This window comes from Arachis duranensis, chromosome 8 (assembly GCF_000817695.3).
Source record: "Arachis duranensis cultivar V14167 chromosome 8, aradu.V14167.gnm2.J7QH, whole genome shotgun sequence".
Taxonomy (NCBI): Eukaryota; Viridiplantae; Streptophyta; class Magnoliopsida; order Fabales; family Fabaceae; genus Arachis; species Arachis duranensis.
The window spans coordinates 7,134,716-7,152,160 of record NC_029779.3 but is presented as its reverse complement, the minus strand read 5'-3'; the positions used below and the strand labels follow the sequence as shown (position 1 = coordinate 7,152,160).

At 39.7% G+C, this 17,445-nt stretch overlaps 1 protein-coding gene across 1 annotated transcript; it reads left to right on the top strand.

Annotated features, from left to right (window-relative positions):
- Nucleotides 1–12,603: 12,603 nt before the first annotated feature.
- On the top strand, nucleotides 12,604–13,446 carry LOC107460458 (uncharacterized). The gene has a single exon (XM_016078820.1). It carries the CDS (start codon nucleotides 12,604–12,606, stop codon nucleotides 13,444–13,446), a length of 843 nt encoding a protein of 280 aa, XP_015934306.1.
- The last annotated feature ends 3,999 nt before the right edge of the window (nucleotides 13,447–17,445 follow it).

Sequence of the window (17,445 nt, the reverse complement as noted above, 5' to 3'; positions counted from 1 at the left end):
TTACACTGTCCAGTTAGTTGAACTCTCTCAAAGAACACTTCTCAGAACAAAACCTTAATACTCTGGTTATCTCTCCTTGCTTTCTGAATGAATAGCAAGCTTCTTTTATCTCCTTGCATGTTCCTTGGTTCTTCTTCCAATGTTAACACCTTGAGCCTTGAGCTTCACCAACCCACAGATTCACTTTTTTTTTCTTTAATCCCCAGCTTAGAAACTTTGCTTCTGACTTCTTTATCTTGACCGAAAGCTATAAAACAGCAACCATAGAAATCTTCCAATGGTCAACTTAATCTTAGCCCTTGAAAACCAACTTGGTCCCCAAGTCAAGTTTAAGACTGGATACACAGCAGAGAAGAACAGAAACCAACTTTCTTTTGTATCCCATTTAGGTTAGAGCAAAGAGTTGGGAAGAAGAGAAGAAGATCTGATGCATGCAAGAGGAAATGGGTTACCTCTAACTTAAGCTTGATTTGGTTTGGATTTTCTGATTAGACTTATGTGTTTCAAGCTTAATCTTTCTCTCTCTTGCTTCTTTGGTGATAAGCTTATGGAAGAAGCTTTCTCTTTCTCTTTCTCACTTTTCTGAGTTTGTGATTTGACATAGTCAGAGAGGAGAAGAACATTGCTTGTGATATGAGATCAAGTTTGGAGGGAAATGAAATCAACTCGGGCTTGGATCGGACATCCATTAAGCAACTCGTTTGATTCTTTTGGGCTTTGTTTGTTTGACCAGCCCACCAGTCTTGCTGATTACTTTTCATTCCATTTGGGCTGTTGAATTTTGGCCTGCAACAATAAGTAATTAGTGATAAGTAATTATAATTAATCAACACTAATTATATATTTTGTCCAAAAATAATGTTTGTCATCACTAATTAATTTGGTTAATTTCTTAACTCAACACGAGAGATAGTGGAATTTGAAAAGTAGATGAGGGTATTTTTTGAAATAAATGTTATTAAAATTTCAGTCTCTCTCTAAAATTTTCAGTCCCATGTGTCTCCACCTTCTAGAAGTACTGAAAAGATTGAAATTTGTGTCCCAAAACTAAAATTTTAGTTTCAATCTCTAGCTATCAAATACAATACTAAATATCAATTTCCTTCCTGCCCCTATTTCCAAATGCAAATTTTAAGTTTAGCACAGTTATTACATTGGAAGTAAGAGATACAAACAAAATTAAGTTGAAGAATAGCTAAAGAGTAGCTGAAGAGATTGGCCTTGTAACAGGAGCATTTGGCCCTATTTTTAGTAGCTATGTCAACTGCCAAGATACAAATACAAAGACAATGAAATAGTAAAAATAGAGAATATTTTCTGCACAGTCCCATATTTTGGATAGAAAGTACAGAGAAAATCTGTCATAGGATAGAGGCATTTTGCTTGCTTTTATACCTATGTCTTCTCTTAACAATTTTGTACCCCTCATGATTTCTACATTTCTATCCTGAGAAATTTTCAAATGCAGGTTTACAACTCCCATCAATTACCTTGTCTCTAACCTAACTGTTAACTGAATGAATATCACAATAAACTTTAATTAATCAATCAAAATTATTGGGATAAATACATTACAGAATTATGATCTATGTAACAATTCAAATTTTTATGCCAACGCGAAGTTTTTCGAAAAATGTTATTTTCAGCGATTAGTTTTATTTCAATGTGTCAATTTCGAGTTTTAAAATAAAATAAATGATAATATAATTTTATTATTATGTTATTAATTTATTTTATATGTTATAATTATAATAGAGCTTAGATATTATTATTATTATTATTATCAAGTCCGATATTTGCCGATATAAGTAATTATCGGTATTTTTTGATAAGTTTAGAATTGCTAATATTTCATCAAATATCTTTCATTTTTAAGTTGTCAATATCATTTATATTAGTAACTCATATATATTTAACCTTATATATTATTACTTGTGTTTTAATATATTCGATTTTTATAATTATTCGTTTAATATATTTATAATTTGAACTGCTGTCTCATCAACTCTCGAACTTGACACTTAGCCACTAAATTATCATTAATCATTATTATTATTATCATTAGTTCCACTCAATAGGTCCAAGTCATTAAGGGAACCAAAGGGAAAGAAATTTAAAACGTGGCTCGTATATATATATAACCAATGACACCTAATGATGCTTTAACTACCACAAATTTTTATTCATTCACCACTGAATTGAGCTTGAAAAAAACAGAGACCGAAAGTACTCTTATATGAACCGTGACCTCCCATCAATTTTAGGTTTCGATTTCTTATGATCCGTAATTTCAATAAAAAATTTAATTTGATAAAAGTGTTTGTATTTTCTTTTTTTACACGTTGATATCACTTTTATTTGGTAGAAGTTAACGATGACGTAACTTTTTTTTTCTTTAAATTCGGTCAATTAAAATTTTAGGAGGCATAGACAATTTCTATCATTTTCTTCTTCAGCAGCACGGTCAAAAAGTTTCTTCAGAATTTTTGTTGTTTTGATTTCGTACGGAAATAGAATTTCGATAAATTTTCATCGATTAAATTTATATTTGATAAGTGAATTGATATTACAATTGATTATTGATTGAATTTGCTTAAGATTATGTTAAATTTTTGTGAAACTTTGATAAATGGTGATTGATGATGGTTTAGCCGGGGATGAGCAGCCCAAACCATGATACATTGACGAAATTTAGGCTGTTCCATTATTGAAAATTAAGTAAAATTTGATGAGGCTTAAGTGGCTAAGTGATTATATAAAAGTTACCGCAAATGGATAACCGTAAAACTCAAAAATAGATTAAGATTTAAATGTATATTTTGAAAAAAAAAAATAAGAAGGATTTCAATTCTTTGTAAAGAGAAGAAACAGGTGTGAAAAATTATTTTTGGGGGATATAAATGTATTTTTATAAAAAGATTGAGTTTGATATTATAATTATATAAGTTTTTTTGAGTAATTTGGATAATACATAAAGTTTAGGGGTAAATGGATATTTTATAAAAATTTAGAGTTATTTTTACAAATATGAAACAAAGAGTGAAGGTTTAAATATAATTCTATAAAATATTGAGGTCAAAAATAAAATATTAAAAAATTCGTAGTTTAAATATTATAATTATTATTTATCAAAGATATTATTTTATAAGAATATTATTATATGTATTATGAAGAATATAATAGAGAGTAGTAAACAGAGTAATCTTAAAAGTTTTAGAAAACATCGACTTAATTAAAGAACCTTATGATTCTTTTTTCATAAAATACTTAGTAGATGGTAAGAGAACAGTGTGAAGATAGTTTGAATTATTAGGGATAAATAAGTAAAAGACTGAAGAAAAATAAGATGAATCAGCACGTGTAATTATAAGGAGGTCACGAGAGGGTGACGATGAGTATGGTTATGGTGCCGAAGGATAAATGTTAATACGTCATGGGTTTTGTACGTAAATGATTGTGCCAGGACACCCGTAAATATGAAATGGCTTCCAGGAGAAAGGGTCACATGCTTCAGTTGGAGAATCAACGTCTGCAAGTACTTGCAGAGGTCATGTCCGACATACTTCGGCTGGAGAATCAGCGCCTGCAAAAAGTAGAAACTTGCAGAGGTTATGTTGTTGGAATGCCTTATCCGACTTGCGAGTTGGATTGTGTCGGGTGCGGGTCGAAATCAACAAATGAGCTCATTACCTGCGACAGGACTAGACATGCATCATCCTTACTGCGCATTTATATTTTACTTGATAATGTAAAATTGTTTGTGATTGTCTTCTTGTGTTTATGCATTTCTCAATGGTATTCTGAATTGTTGTGACTGGATATTTCTCTATGACTCTTGTATATTTGATTATGAATTAATTGAAATGTGATAATTCTGACTTAACTGACCACCTCCGATCCTACTAAAAACCCCCAAGTTCTTACCCCTTCCTTACTTCTCCATCAGATGGAAATGGGCATCCTGTTCTACGAGATGGACCCTTCCTACATATATGAGGATCTTGTACAGCATAGATTTTATGTAGTAGCTGTAGAGATTAGGACTCGTATGTACGTTCTGCGTGACCACCTTTTCCGTCATTTGATTAACACTCCGCTCTTTAACCTCGATATGGATTATGAGTTCCCATTGCATTAGGTTCTTCCTGATGCGTTGTTTCAACCGTTTCATGATGGACCTGTACCTCATCAGCACCCCGATCAGCTTGAGGATCAGGTGGTCCCTGAGTCTGAGTCTATGGAGGAGCATGTACCGGGGCCTATACCTGAGGGGCATATTCCTGTAGAGTGTAAAATCCTGAAAATTAGTAAATACTTAAGCAATAAATTAATTATTATTTAAAAAAATTAGAAGATTAAATTTTATAGTTTAGAATGAAAAAAATAATTAAAATACAAATTTTGACACTAATTTTAAAAATTTTGACTCAAAATTAAGCCAAAAAGGCCAAACCATTGAATCGGGACCCAACTGGGCCCAAAACCCACCAATACTTAAGAGCGCAGCTCTTCTTCTCTTCCCCGCATGAAATACACGTTGATATATACATTTGGGGGAGGAACGATGATTCCAAATCCCTAATTTGATTTCAAATCCACATAACTTTTGATCCGGAACTCCAATTGACGAGCCGTTAGTAGCCACGCGTTCGTCTTGGAATTCTCTACAAAATTCATCGAACAATTTGGTAAGGAAATTATGTTTTCTCATCCAGTTTTTCCCTTTTCAGTTCATGATTTAGACTTTGATAATTGAGATATTTTGTGATTTTGATAGTTTAGGGATATTCTAGCGGTGGATAATCACCGGATTTTGTTTATTTGAGCCGTGAGTAAGATAAAAAAAACTCACATTTCTTGGTGAATTTCCAATTTAGTGAATTTTATGTTGATTATAGTGATAATATGTGATATTAGATTGAAATTGGTAATTGATTGAAGTCAGGTTGGTGAAGTGGAGTAAGTGATACGAGTTTGAGCTTATTGAATTGAGAATTGGAGGAATTGGAGCTCATGGAGGAGAAAATTTTGGTGGTCCGAGCTTAGGGAGGAATCGGCCAAGGTATGGTTTGGGATTCTCGTAGTTAATGTTTAATGTCACATGAAAACTTAGGCTAGAAGGCCTTAAGATAGGAATGAACTGAATGAATTATTGATGGATTGTGTATATGGTATATGATGTGTGATTCAATTTTGTAAATGATTTTATATTGGAGTTGGTTGGTTTTTGGAAAAGATTTAATATTGAAATTGGTTTAATTTGGAAATAATTTGATATTGGAAATGATTTGAATGACCGAGAGGTGTTTCGTTTGGTGGTTGGGATCCTTAAGGGGTGACAAAAGTCCAAGTTTTAGAGGAGATGCTGTCGAATTTTTTATGAAAATAGGAGACTTCGTTTAAAGTGGTTATTTAGAAAGATTTGGATTTTTAAGGTTTTTATGATTTGATTTTGAGTTAACAAGAAAAGGATTACGTTTTGAGTTTACTTCATTTAGAAAAGAATGAATTGTGTTTTGAGTATGAAGTATAATGATAATGAGATATGTGTGACCGGGTAAGAGACAGTGGCGTTGTCCACTTGATCCGGGAAAGAGATGAGGTAGAAGAATGATAAGAACTGAGTTTGATTATGAAATTGAAAGAATATAAATGAATTGTGATGATAATGAGAATGAATTTCTGAATGTGACTTCGAATAAGATACAATGGTGTTATCCACGTGCTTCGGATAAGAGTCGATAAGTCAGGTAAGATGCAGTGGTATTATCCACTTGCTTCGGGAGAGTTCGAGATTTCGGGTAAGATGCAAAGGTTAGTTCTGTCGCCGCTTGCTCCCAGTTGAGAACTGTAACACCACCTGGATAAGAGGCAAAGGTGAAGTTGTCCCCTGCTCCAGGTACGTGAGTGAGATGCAAGGGTTGCAATGTTGTTCTACTTGCTCCGTATTTGGTGTTCTGTTCAGGGTTAGCTACCAGACATGTCGAGTTTGGCTTTATAACCGACATATGAGACTCATCAACTATAGGACAGGCATACATCATGTGCATTTGTATGTTTTGCTTGAGTGTGTATTGTTTTAATTTGTTTAATTGTTTAACTCTGCTTATCTGCTACTTGTTTTACTTGTTGTAATTGCACCTCTATTTGTGTTTTTCTTGCTTGAACTGTATGTGTATACTTCTGAGAGATCCTCTCTTGGCGGAGGAGTGAAGGAAGGTCGTTCCACCGGTGATTTGGAAGTTTAGAGTTGACAGAAGGTGCAGAGTTGAAACAGGAATGGAATCATTTAGTTAGATTATCGATATTATTGGTTTAGAATAAATTTTAAGATTAATCTGAGTGTCGAAGTTCTAGAAATGCAGCCGGCTTTCCCGGGACCTTTTATATTAACTGTGCACACACTTTTACCATACTGAGAACCCCCGATTCTCATCCCATACATGTTTTTGTTGTTTTTCAAATGCAGGTCGAGAGACACCTTGTTGAGCGTCTGGAGTTTCCTGTGCAAATGAAGTTAGGTTAGTTTTGGGATGCTGTATTTTGTATTTATGCTATGTATATATGTATATAGATTCTCCTTTGTATATATTTTATGTTTGTCCCTCCTAGAGGTTGACTTGGAGAAACAGGTGTTTATTATGTAGTTTGAGTTATATTTTGGGTGGTATAAATGTATATAATTACATACTCTAGCCGGCCTTAGCTTCGCAGGTCAAGTCTAGAGCTTGATATCTGTATTTTGGAAACTCTGATCTATATATTATGTTTTTAGCCTTCTTTTGATCTCACCTATCCATTTTACGATTATCCATGCGAGTGTGATACGATTTTCTATTTTCCCTTTTGTTTCACTTATGCTCCAAGGCTCCTAGATATGAATTCTTTCAACTATATTTATGTACATATTTTATTTTTAGAGGTCGTAATACCTCGCCACATCTGCTGTACGACTTAAGCGTAAGGCTCTGTGTGGTAGGGTGTTACATAGAGCAGATCTCAGACTTTTTGTTTGAGCCTTCATATGAGGAGTTGCACACCACCTCCATTAGTGGACCGATGAGTGTGGGCTAGAGCATTAGTACAAGTTCCAGGAATTGGGAATTGTTATTACATTGTCACCTTTGATCATTTTTCAGTGTCTAATGAGTTTCTCTGCAGCTTTCCAACCCATTTCAATGTAGCACTCTGCAACAAAAAACCTAAAAACAAATAAATAAACAAAATTAAATTCAACTAAAAAAAGAAGCCAAGCTGGGTGGAAAAAAAATGTAAGAACAAGAATTTCGATGGAACTGGAAATGGTGTTCATGGGCTTTGCTTCGGCCCTGATCCAACCCCATATGTAGATAAGGTCTATTTTATAGACCCTTATCCATAGACCCGAACAGAACATAGCCTAAACACATTTACCACCAACTTCAACATACAATGGCTGATGATATTCATACTCTGTTCACAGCACAATATATCATAGCAACAAAAATAACCATAAACACCAATAATCAGGAAAAAAACATCAAGCCACCATTAAAACTATATATATTACACTACCAAGAATCAACAACATCAATCAGTTACTGAATAAATAGATTCATAATCAACATCATTAATCAGTTACTCACTCATTCAATTAAATTTAACCCAATAACTGAATAACTAAAAAGAATAGAGAATGAGTTTCACGAACACAGAGAAGTGAAAAGACCAACCTATCAGAGCACAGTAAAGCAGACTCTGGGTAGGAGGAGACAAGAGAGACAGACGAGGATGCGACGACGACTACGAGAGACATGGAGCAAGGAGACGCGATGGCACAAGTTGATTGGGAGCCACAAACGTGACGGATTAGTATTAGAGACGCACTAGAGCCGACAAGACGAAGTAGAGGAGCCAAGCGGTGATCGTGAGTTCTAGAGTCTAGAGTGAGATTGAGAGATACTAAGAGACTATGGGGAGGAAGAGAGCCTTTCAGGGGTTTAGCTATTTAGGGTTAGGGCTTTTTTTTTTTCGAAAATGACCATAACGACGTCGTACTGGTTGGGGACAAAAAAAAGTGACTTTCCGGATGGTCCGAATTGGTTCTCTCCGATTCTTTGTCTTGTACGGTCAGATACCTCAACCAAATGGACTTTGTGACTGGTTTGATGATTTTTCAGTTGGACCTGCTAGTCCAGTTCAATTCTGACAACTATACCCCTCTCTCTCTTTTTTTTTCTGAAAAAATTTTACTTATCTATAAGAATAAGAACTAGAAAAAATAAAAATGAGAAACCATCACTGTTACACCCTATCACACAGAGCTCTACGCTTAAGTCAAATAAGATGTGGCGAGGTATTATGACCTCTAGAAATAAAAGACATTATAAGTATAATCGAAAGAAGTTGTAACTAGAAGCCTTGAAGGAGAAGCTAAACAAAAGCGTAAATATATATACATGTATATAACAGAATTACAGAAGATACAGATATCCAAGCTTCAGACTTGACTGGCAAAGCTAAGGCAGGCCATAATATACATATACATATATATAACTCAAAATGTGTTTACCAAGATACATAAGATAAACCTTGTTTCTCTAAGTTAACCTCTAGGAGGGACAAAATACAAATTTACACAAGGTGGAGAATCTATATAAACATATACAAATACATGGTACAAAACACAAAGCCCAAAGTAGATATTCGCTTCAGCAGAGCCTTCAGTATGCTTAGCGAGGTGCCTCGCATCCTGCATCTGAAAAATAATAATATATTTATGAAATGAGAACTGGAGATTCTCAGCATGGTAATGGTGCCACCATAGGTAATATATAAGGTCCAAGGAATGCCAGAGGCATTCCTAAAACTTTGACACTTAGATTAAACTTAATGATTAATACTAAACTAGAAAGTTTGGCAATCTATCTAAGGGATTCTAGCTTCTAACCTAACTCTTCACCATTTGTCTCCTCCAAACCTCCTAATCACTAGTGGAACAACCATCATCAAGCCTCCACCAAAAGAGGGTATCTCAGATACATACACATACAAATCAAACAAAGAAAGCACAGATAGAGTATAGGTACAGCAAGTAAAATCAAGTAGCAAATAAACATGGCTAAACAGTTAGGCAAACCAAACAATGCACACTCAAACAAAACATACAAATGCATGTGATGAATGCATGTCTTATGATTGATGAGTCTCATCTGTCGGTTATATAACCAACCCGACATGTCTTGGTAGCTAATCTTGGACAATCCATTTATGCGCGCATTCCCAGGCTTAAAAATATCTATAGGAAAAACCCTAAGCTTAATATATATATATATACCCATGGGGGAACCCAGGGAGTTAAAGTGCCCGGTCACATCTTGCAATAGAGGGTTAATAGAGTATTAAGTCTCAACCTAGAGCAAGTGGTGACAAGCCACTGCTTTCACCCAAGAAAACTTGTGTCTCAGATAATTTTAAATAGACAAGTCATGTGAATATTCAATCATATTTCATCAACATCAACATCATTCTCAATTATGTCTCATTCATCATTTTCAATACTTCATCAAGTCAATTATACACTTCTCAAATCTCCTTTGATACCAAAACTAGCTCCATTAACACACTTACTCATATTCTGTAACCTTAAACCTAGTCTTCAGACCTTAAACAGAGTTTTTAGAGGTTTGAAAAATCTAGAAAAATGGCTGGTAGTTCAAAAATTGTGAATTCTAAATAAAACAGTGGTTTCGAAGGGTCACAAGCTTGCCGGGAAGGTCAAACAGTTAAAAACAAAGTTTAGTGAAAAATAGTGCATCATGCGTACACATGGTATTATGCGTACGCACACACCAGATAAAAATTCCAGTCTGTACATACGCATCATAGTGTGCGTACGCACGCACCAGACAAATTTTTCAACGTGTGCGTATGCATTATAGTGTGACTGTATGTACAACTTGCAAAATCCTCAGGGTGTGCATACGCACACCCCTTGGTGCGTACGCACTAGTCTCCACTTCACTCTAGTCCATGCGTGTGCACGATAGCGTGCATACCAAATTTTTTGGTTTTTAACACTTTCTGCAGAATCCTATTTTTAGGCCCAAACTTCGAACGCGCATGACTTTTTGGTAAAAGTTATTTTTAATTCATTCTTCAAACGTCATAAACTTCAAGAACCTAATTGTTATTCAAAATAAGTTTTACAAGATTTGAAATTCCGGAAGCCAAGTTATGGCTTGCCAAAATTGGTCCAAAAATCAATTTTTCCAAAAGTACCAAACCTTCAATCTTACAAAATTCTCAATTCAAAACCAATTGTTTTATAACCAAAACAGTTCTAAAAAGTTCCTAAATCATGCTCACGAAATTTCCAATCACTCTACAACATACCAACATACAAATTCATCAATTTCTTACCACAAAGTCCATTAAACTCAACAATTTTATCAAATACTAATCAATTCAACATCATACTCATCTCATGCCTACAATAATTGCATCAATCCCAACTATTTCACTATCAAATTCATTACATGCATACATGTAACTCAATTTCATCAAAACCAATCATTCAAACATTCAAGCCTATTCTAAAGCAACTAGCCTAAGTTTTCACACAACATTATATACTAATTACGAGAAACTAAAATTATATCTTGCCTGATTTCTCCCTAAGCTAGGAACACATTAAAACATCTCCTCTAAAAGTCCTAGATCTCCAAATGTCAATTCCACAAGCTCAACCACCAGAATTATGCTCCAAACCACCAATTGGACTCCAATTCAACATAAAACACAATCTAATTCATACAACATCACCATAATTAACATAGGATTACAAATTCTATTAATTAACAAAGGTTTAATAGTTTTTTTATCTTATCCATAGATTAATTGGATAAAACCCAATAATTTTCTCAAACTAATTCAACTCTAAAACACCAAAACATCAAATTTATTAATGCTCATGAACAAAAATTTTAAAATTAAAAGAGAAGAAGGGCTGGGTGAGAAAATGCAACCTCCTTACCACTTTGTTTGTATGGTTTTGAAGAGCTCGACGTGGTAGTCATATGGCCGCAAACAGTGCGGCGATCGGAGCTCCGGATTGAAAGATATGATGGATTGAATTTGGAAGAAGATGAAGTTAGGGTTTCCTGAGCTCTCTCCTCTCTTCAGCGTGATTCAATTCCAATTGGAGAGGAGAAACCAAGTGCTTGCTTTTATATGATGGGTCTTGGGTTTGATTTAGACTCAGTTCAACCGATTCGGTCTATTGATCCAGTTTTAGGCCAAAATCTTTAAAATTAGTGTAAAAAATTATATTTTAATTATTTCTACTTTTCTATATTATAAAATTTCATTTCTAAATTTTTTAAATAATAATTAATTTATTAACAAATTATTTATTAATTTCTCGAGGTTTATCATCACTAATCTTAATACCTCACATGACACCTTTTTCTAATAACTCCCCATTATATTTTAACGTAACAAACATTGTATATGATTTGTAAACTAAAGAATAATATATATTTACTTAAGTTCTGGCCCGACTCAGCTGGCACAATGCCCTGGCTCGGGCGGCCGACCCGATGGGCATGTAACGCCCGAACCGGGAGGAAAACCCGGACACCTCCACTCCTCAGGTGAGGTACGTGACAGCTGGGGAAGGAAGTTTTCTGGAAGACGGGTCTGCTCCTGTGGGTCCCGCCCTAGGTACAGAATATATAAGGGGAGGGCCCTACCCCTCCCCAAGGTACGTCATCCTAGCCTCACCTTTACTGCTACTTGATATGGATTCGGAGTCCCTTTTGCAGGTGGCTCCCCCCTCACCATTCCAACAATCCGGGAGGTCGTGAAGTTCCACCCCTCTCCCTCCAGTGTCAGTCCAGGAGGTACAATCTCGCACAAGCAACCCGGATCCAGGTCTCCAGTCTCCTTCAGATACATCATACATCGACCCGTTCAGTACGCAACGAACCGAATATTGGCTTCGTCTGTGAGGACTTGCTTGAATGGATTTCCTATTAGGTCTGGTAGAAGGGCCAAAAGGAGGTTAATGACGTGTAGGGGAGAATGCTCACCGAACAAGTAGGGCGGCCTCCCTGGCTTCCTCCCGTGAACGTACGAGATCCCCTTCTCGAGGGGAGGAGCTTCCCTCCTGTTCCTGGGAAAGACGTCCTTTCGGAGGAATGGGAAGCGACAGCGCAAGAATAATGCAGGAGTTACGCCACAGGGTACAAAACCTGGAGAGGGAGCTGGCTACCAGGGAACGCTACCAGCCTGGTTCGAGTCAACCCCATGTCCAGTCTCCTCAGAGGAGAAGGGAACGAGGAAGAAGCCTCCGGAGGAACCACTCTAGGCGCATGCCGGTCTCTTGATCACCCCCGAGGCACGCAAAGTCGGAGTGCCAAAGGAAAAGCAGGAAAGTTCCGAGGAGACGACAAGACCCTATAATCTACACGGCCCTTGCCGAGACATGTAGAGGAGAAAGACCGGGAAGAGAGCAGAGGGAGACCGAGAAGGTGACGATACCCTATAATCATGGGAGCAACCCCTTTTCACCACTCTATTTTCGAGGTCTAGCTGCCGAAATATTTCAACAAGCCAACGGACATGAGATATGACAGAACCCAAGACCCCCAGGAGCACCTAATGGCCTTTGAGGCCAGGATGAACTTGGAGGGTGTGGGCGACGAGGTGATGTGTCACGCTTTTCCCGTGACCCTGGCAGGACCGGCAATATGGTGGTTCAACGCTTTTCCTCAAGGATCTGTGATAACTTTCGTGGACATAACACGTGCCTTCCTAGCACAGTTTAACATGCGCATTGCCAAAGCCAAGCACCCGATCAACCTTCTAGGGGTGACCCAAAGAAGCGGCGAACCGACCAAGAAGTATCTTGATAGGTTCAACGACGAATACCTGAAGATTGACGGCCTGACCGACTTGGTGGCCAGCCTGTGCCTGACGAATAGGTTGTTGAATGAAGACTTCAGAAAACACCTCACTACCAAACCTGCGTGGACCATGCAGGAAACCCAAAATGTGGTGAGAGAATATATCAATGACGAGGAGGTCAGCCAAGTGGTGGCGGCCAATAAACGGCAGCCCGCCCATGTTTCAGCCCACCAGCCCGTGAACGGGGAAAGGTCTAAGGAGCACTCCAAAGACGGAGGGCGGATTAAACCCTTCAAACCGTTCCTCCGAGTAGGAAGGTTTACGAACTACACCCCTTTGGCGGCCCCGATCATTGAGGTATTCCAACAAATAGCCGACAAGGGCATCTTGTCGAAACCTTGCCAACTCAAGGACATAACTGGCAGAAACAAAAATCTCTATTGTGATTACCACAAAGGTTTCAGCCATAAAACCCAAGATTGCTTCGACTTGAAAGATGCTTTGGAACAGGCAAACCGTGAAGGCAAACTAGCGAAGTTCTCACATTTTATAAGATAACCCAGGAGGTGAGAGTGCAACCATTCTGACGATGACAGAAGCCGTATTGTGAAGCCAAGGCAAGAGCCCGAAGAAGACAACGATCGCGGCCTCACTATCATGAATGTCATGGTCGGAACTCGGAAGAGACGCATCGACGAGATCAAAGTCGGAAGCTAAGAAAGACGCCAAGGTCCTGGCCATATCATCAGCTAACCAGGGACACTCCCCCAGAAGAACCCCAACAATATTATTTGGACCAGAAAACCAATGGTTCCACGACATACCGGAGAACCCTCCCATGGTAATCACAACAGGAGTGGGAACAGGTTTGGTCAAATGAATTCTCATTGACACTGGCGCCGACTCCAACATTATGTTCCGAAATGTGTTTGACGCTCTAGGCCTCTGAGAAACCGACCTGAAAACCCATCAGCATGGGGTGGTCGGTCTAGGAGATAATTTTATAAAGCCGGACGGGATAGTCTCCCTCCCGGTTTTCATAGGAGAAGGACAAGCAAAGTGGTCGTTAATGGCAGAGTTTGTCATACTGAGGGACTCCACGGCATACAACCTTATCTTGGGGAGAAAAACAATCAATGAATTCTGCGCGGTAATATGTACCAAGCTGCTAATCATGAAGTTTGTAGCCGACGATGGGTCGGTAGCATCCATCAGGGGAGACCTGGAAACGGCAGTCGCATTCGACAATGCCAGCTTTTCCCTAAGGAAGAAGTCGAAAGAGGCGTCCGGGGTCTTCCTAGCCGATCTAGACGCTAGGATTGACGACAAATCGAGACCAGAGCCTGAAGGAGAACTGGAAAAGTTCAGGGTCGGGGACTCAGAGGACAGGTTCACTTTCGAGAATAGAAACCTCCCCCACAACCTGAAAGAGCCTTTGATAGAGATGATTCGGGCGAATGGCGACTTATTCACCTGGATGCAAGCCGACATGCCGGGGATCGATCCCCAGTTCATGTCACACCACCTAGTCGTAAAAGCAGATGCCAAGACCGTAGCCCAAAGACGAAGGAAGATGTTCCTGGAAAGAGCCAACGAGGTGGCCAAGCAGACGACAAGCTTGTTGGAAGCTGGATTCATCCAAGAACTAGACTACTCGACCTGGCAGTCGAACGTAGTCCTAGTTAAAAAGGCCAACAGGAAATGGAGGATGTATGTAGACTACTCGGATCTCAACAAGGCATGCCCTAAGGACTCATTCCCCCTCCTCACCATTGATGCTTTGTAGACGTGGCTGTGGGATATCATTTCCTGAGTTTCATGGACGCGTACTTTGGTTACAACCAGATACCGATGCACCGGCCTGACGAAGAGAAAACAGTGTTTATAACGCCATGTGGCACCTACTGCTACAAGGTAATGCCGTTCGGATTAAAGAATGCGGGAGCAACTTATCAAAGGCTGATGAGCAAAGTCTTCAGTGAACTTATCGGGAATTTAGTTGAGGTGTACGTAGACGACATCCTGGTAAAGACCAACCAATTGGAAAACCTGGTTGGAAACCTCAAGACTGTGTTTGCGTCCCTCCGACAACACAATATGAGGCTTAACCCCCTCAAGTGCGCCTTTGCCATGGAAGCCAGAAAGTTCCTGGGTTTCATGATAACCCAGAGGGGAGTTGAAGCCAACCCTGAGAAGTATGAAGCAATTTTACAAATGAAAAGCGCAGCGTGCATCGAGGACGTGCAGAGGCTGGCCGGAAGGCTCGTGGCCCTATCCCGCTTTCTCGGCATGTCGGCGGCCAAAGCCCTTCCATTCTTTAGCTTGATGAAAAAAGGGATAACTTTTGAGTGGACTCCAGTGTGTGAAGAGACATTCAACCACTTCAAGACCATACTCTCGGCACCCCCAGTACTCGGCAAGCCCAAGGATGGTGAGACACTGTATCTGTACTTAGCAATAACAGACGAAGCCTTGGCTGCCATTTTGGTGAGAGAGGAGGGGAAAACCCAACAACCGGTGTACTTTGTTAGCAAAGCACTGCAGCGAGCAGAGTTAAGGTACAACAAATTGGAATAGCTAGTGTATGCGCTCTTAACCTCATCCCGAAGGTTGTGACAATCTTTCAGGGTCATCGAGTGATCGTCAGAACGGATCAAGCGATACGCCAGGTCTTGCGAAAACCCGACCTTGCAGGACGGATGATGACCTAGGCAGTCGAGCTATCTCAATATGACCTGCAATATGAACCTAAACATGCAATCAAGGCCCAGGCCATGGCTGACTTTCTGGTGGAAGTAACGCGAGACCCTCACGAAACCCCGGGTATACGATGGAAACTCCACATTGACAGAGCCTCCAACCAAATGTTTGGGGGAGCAGGGATAATCCTTGAGAGCCCGACATGAATGGTTTTCGAGCAGTCCATCAAGTTCAAGTTTCCGGTCTCAAACAACCAGACAGAATACGAGGCCTTTATCGGTGGCCTGCTTTTGTCAAAAGAAGTCAGGGCAACAAGAGTAGAGGTGAACAATGATTCTCAAGTCTTCACCTCCCAAATTAATGGGACTTATCAAGCCAAGGACCCTCTGCTACAAAAATACCTGGAAAAGGTTAGGGGTCTGAGCAAGGATTTTGGGGAGGTCGTGGTGCAGCATGACCCAAGGGAAATGAACACATGAGCCGACCTTCTATCGAAGCTGGCCAGTACAAAGCCAGGAACGGAAAATCACTCTCTAATCCAGGGACTGGCAAAAGAGCCGACAGTCGCCCTATGCGTGACCCAAGCAGACATCCTTCCCTCATTGATCGACCCAATTACCGACTTTTTGGAAAGCGGCAAGCTCCCAGACGACCACAAGGCAGCGAAGGCGTTAAGAAGGGAAGCGGCCAAGTACGTAATAGTACAGGGCCATCTATTCAAGAGAGGGATGAACCAACCCCTTCTGAAATGCCTACACCCCGATCAGACGGACTACATGTTAAGAGAAGTCCACGAAGGGTGTTGCTACCACCATATCGGGAGAAAGGCCTTAGCCCGGAAGTTTGTAAGGGCTGGTTAATTTTGGCCCTCAATGATGTTGGATTCCCAAGAATTCGTCAAGAGATGCAAGAAGTGTCAAGAGAACGCTAACTTTCATAAGACCCTAGCAGCTGAGCTTAGTTTGCTGATGGCCTCTCGACCTTTCATCCAATGGGGGTTGACCTATTGGGACCTTTTCTGGTAGGCCCTGGGCAGGTTAAATGCCTGATCGTGACTATTGATTACTACACAAAGTGGGTCGAAGCAGAGCCGCTGGCCAGCATTTCATCAGCAAATTACCGTAAGTTCATGTGGAGACAGGTAATTTCCAAATTCAGAAATCCAGAGACCGTGATATCGGATAACGGGATGCAGTTCGTGGATAAAAAGTTTAGGGAGTTCCTTGTGGGCCTAGGAATAAAACATAGGTTCTCGTCAGTAGAGCACCCACAGACCAATGGCAAAGTTGAAGCCGCAAGCAAAGTCGTCCTCCAGGGCCTCAGGAAACGACTCGACCAAAAGAAGAGAGCGTGGGCAGACGAACTCGCGTCGGTCCTGTGGTCCTACAGAACAACACCTCAATCCTCCACCGGGGAAACTCTTTTCCGACTTACTTACAGGGTCGACGCAGTGATCCTCGTAGAGGTTAGTGAACCTAGTCCGCGGCTACTTCTCGGCGGAGTTGAGGAAGCTGTAGAAAAGGACCTGGTCGTTGAAACCAGAGTGCTAAGGAGGATTTTTGAGCCAAATTACCTGGTCTTGCGACGCAACGACGTAGGCCTCCCAACCCCCGGGGAGGGGAAGTTGGTGGCTAACTGGGAAGGCCCGTATAGAGTGAAGGAAGTGGTCGAAAATGGGGCTTACAAGCTGGAACGTCTAGACAAGAAAGAGGTACCCCGGACATGGAATGTGGCGAATTTGACAAGGTTCTACTTCTTGAATCCTAAACGACCACCCGTTTCACCGACTCAGTAACAACTGTTTTACTTTGTGTTGAGTTATTGTCAATTTTCGATTATTGTCATCACTTAACGTAT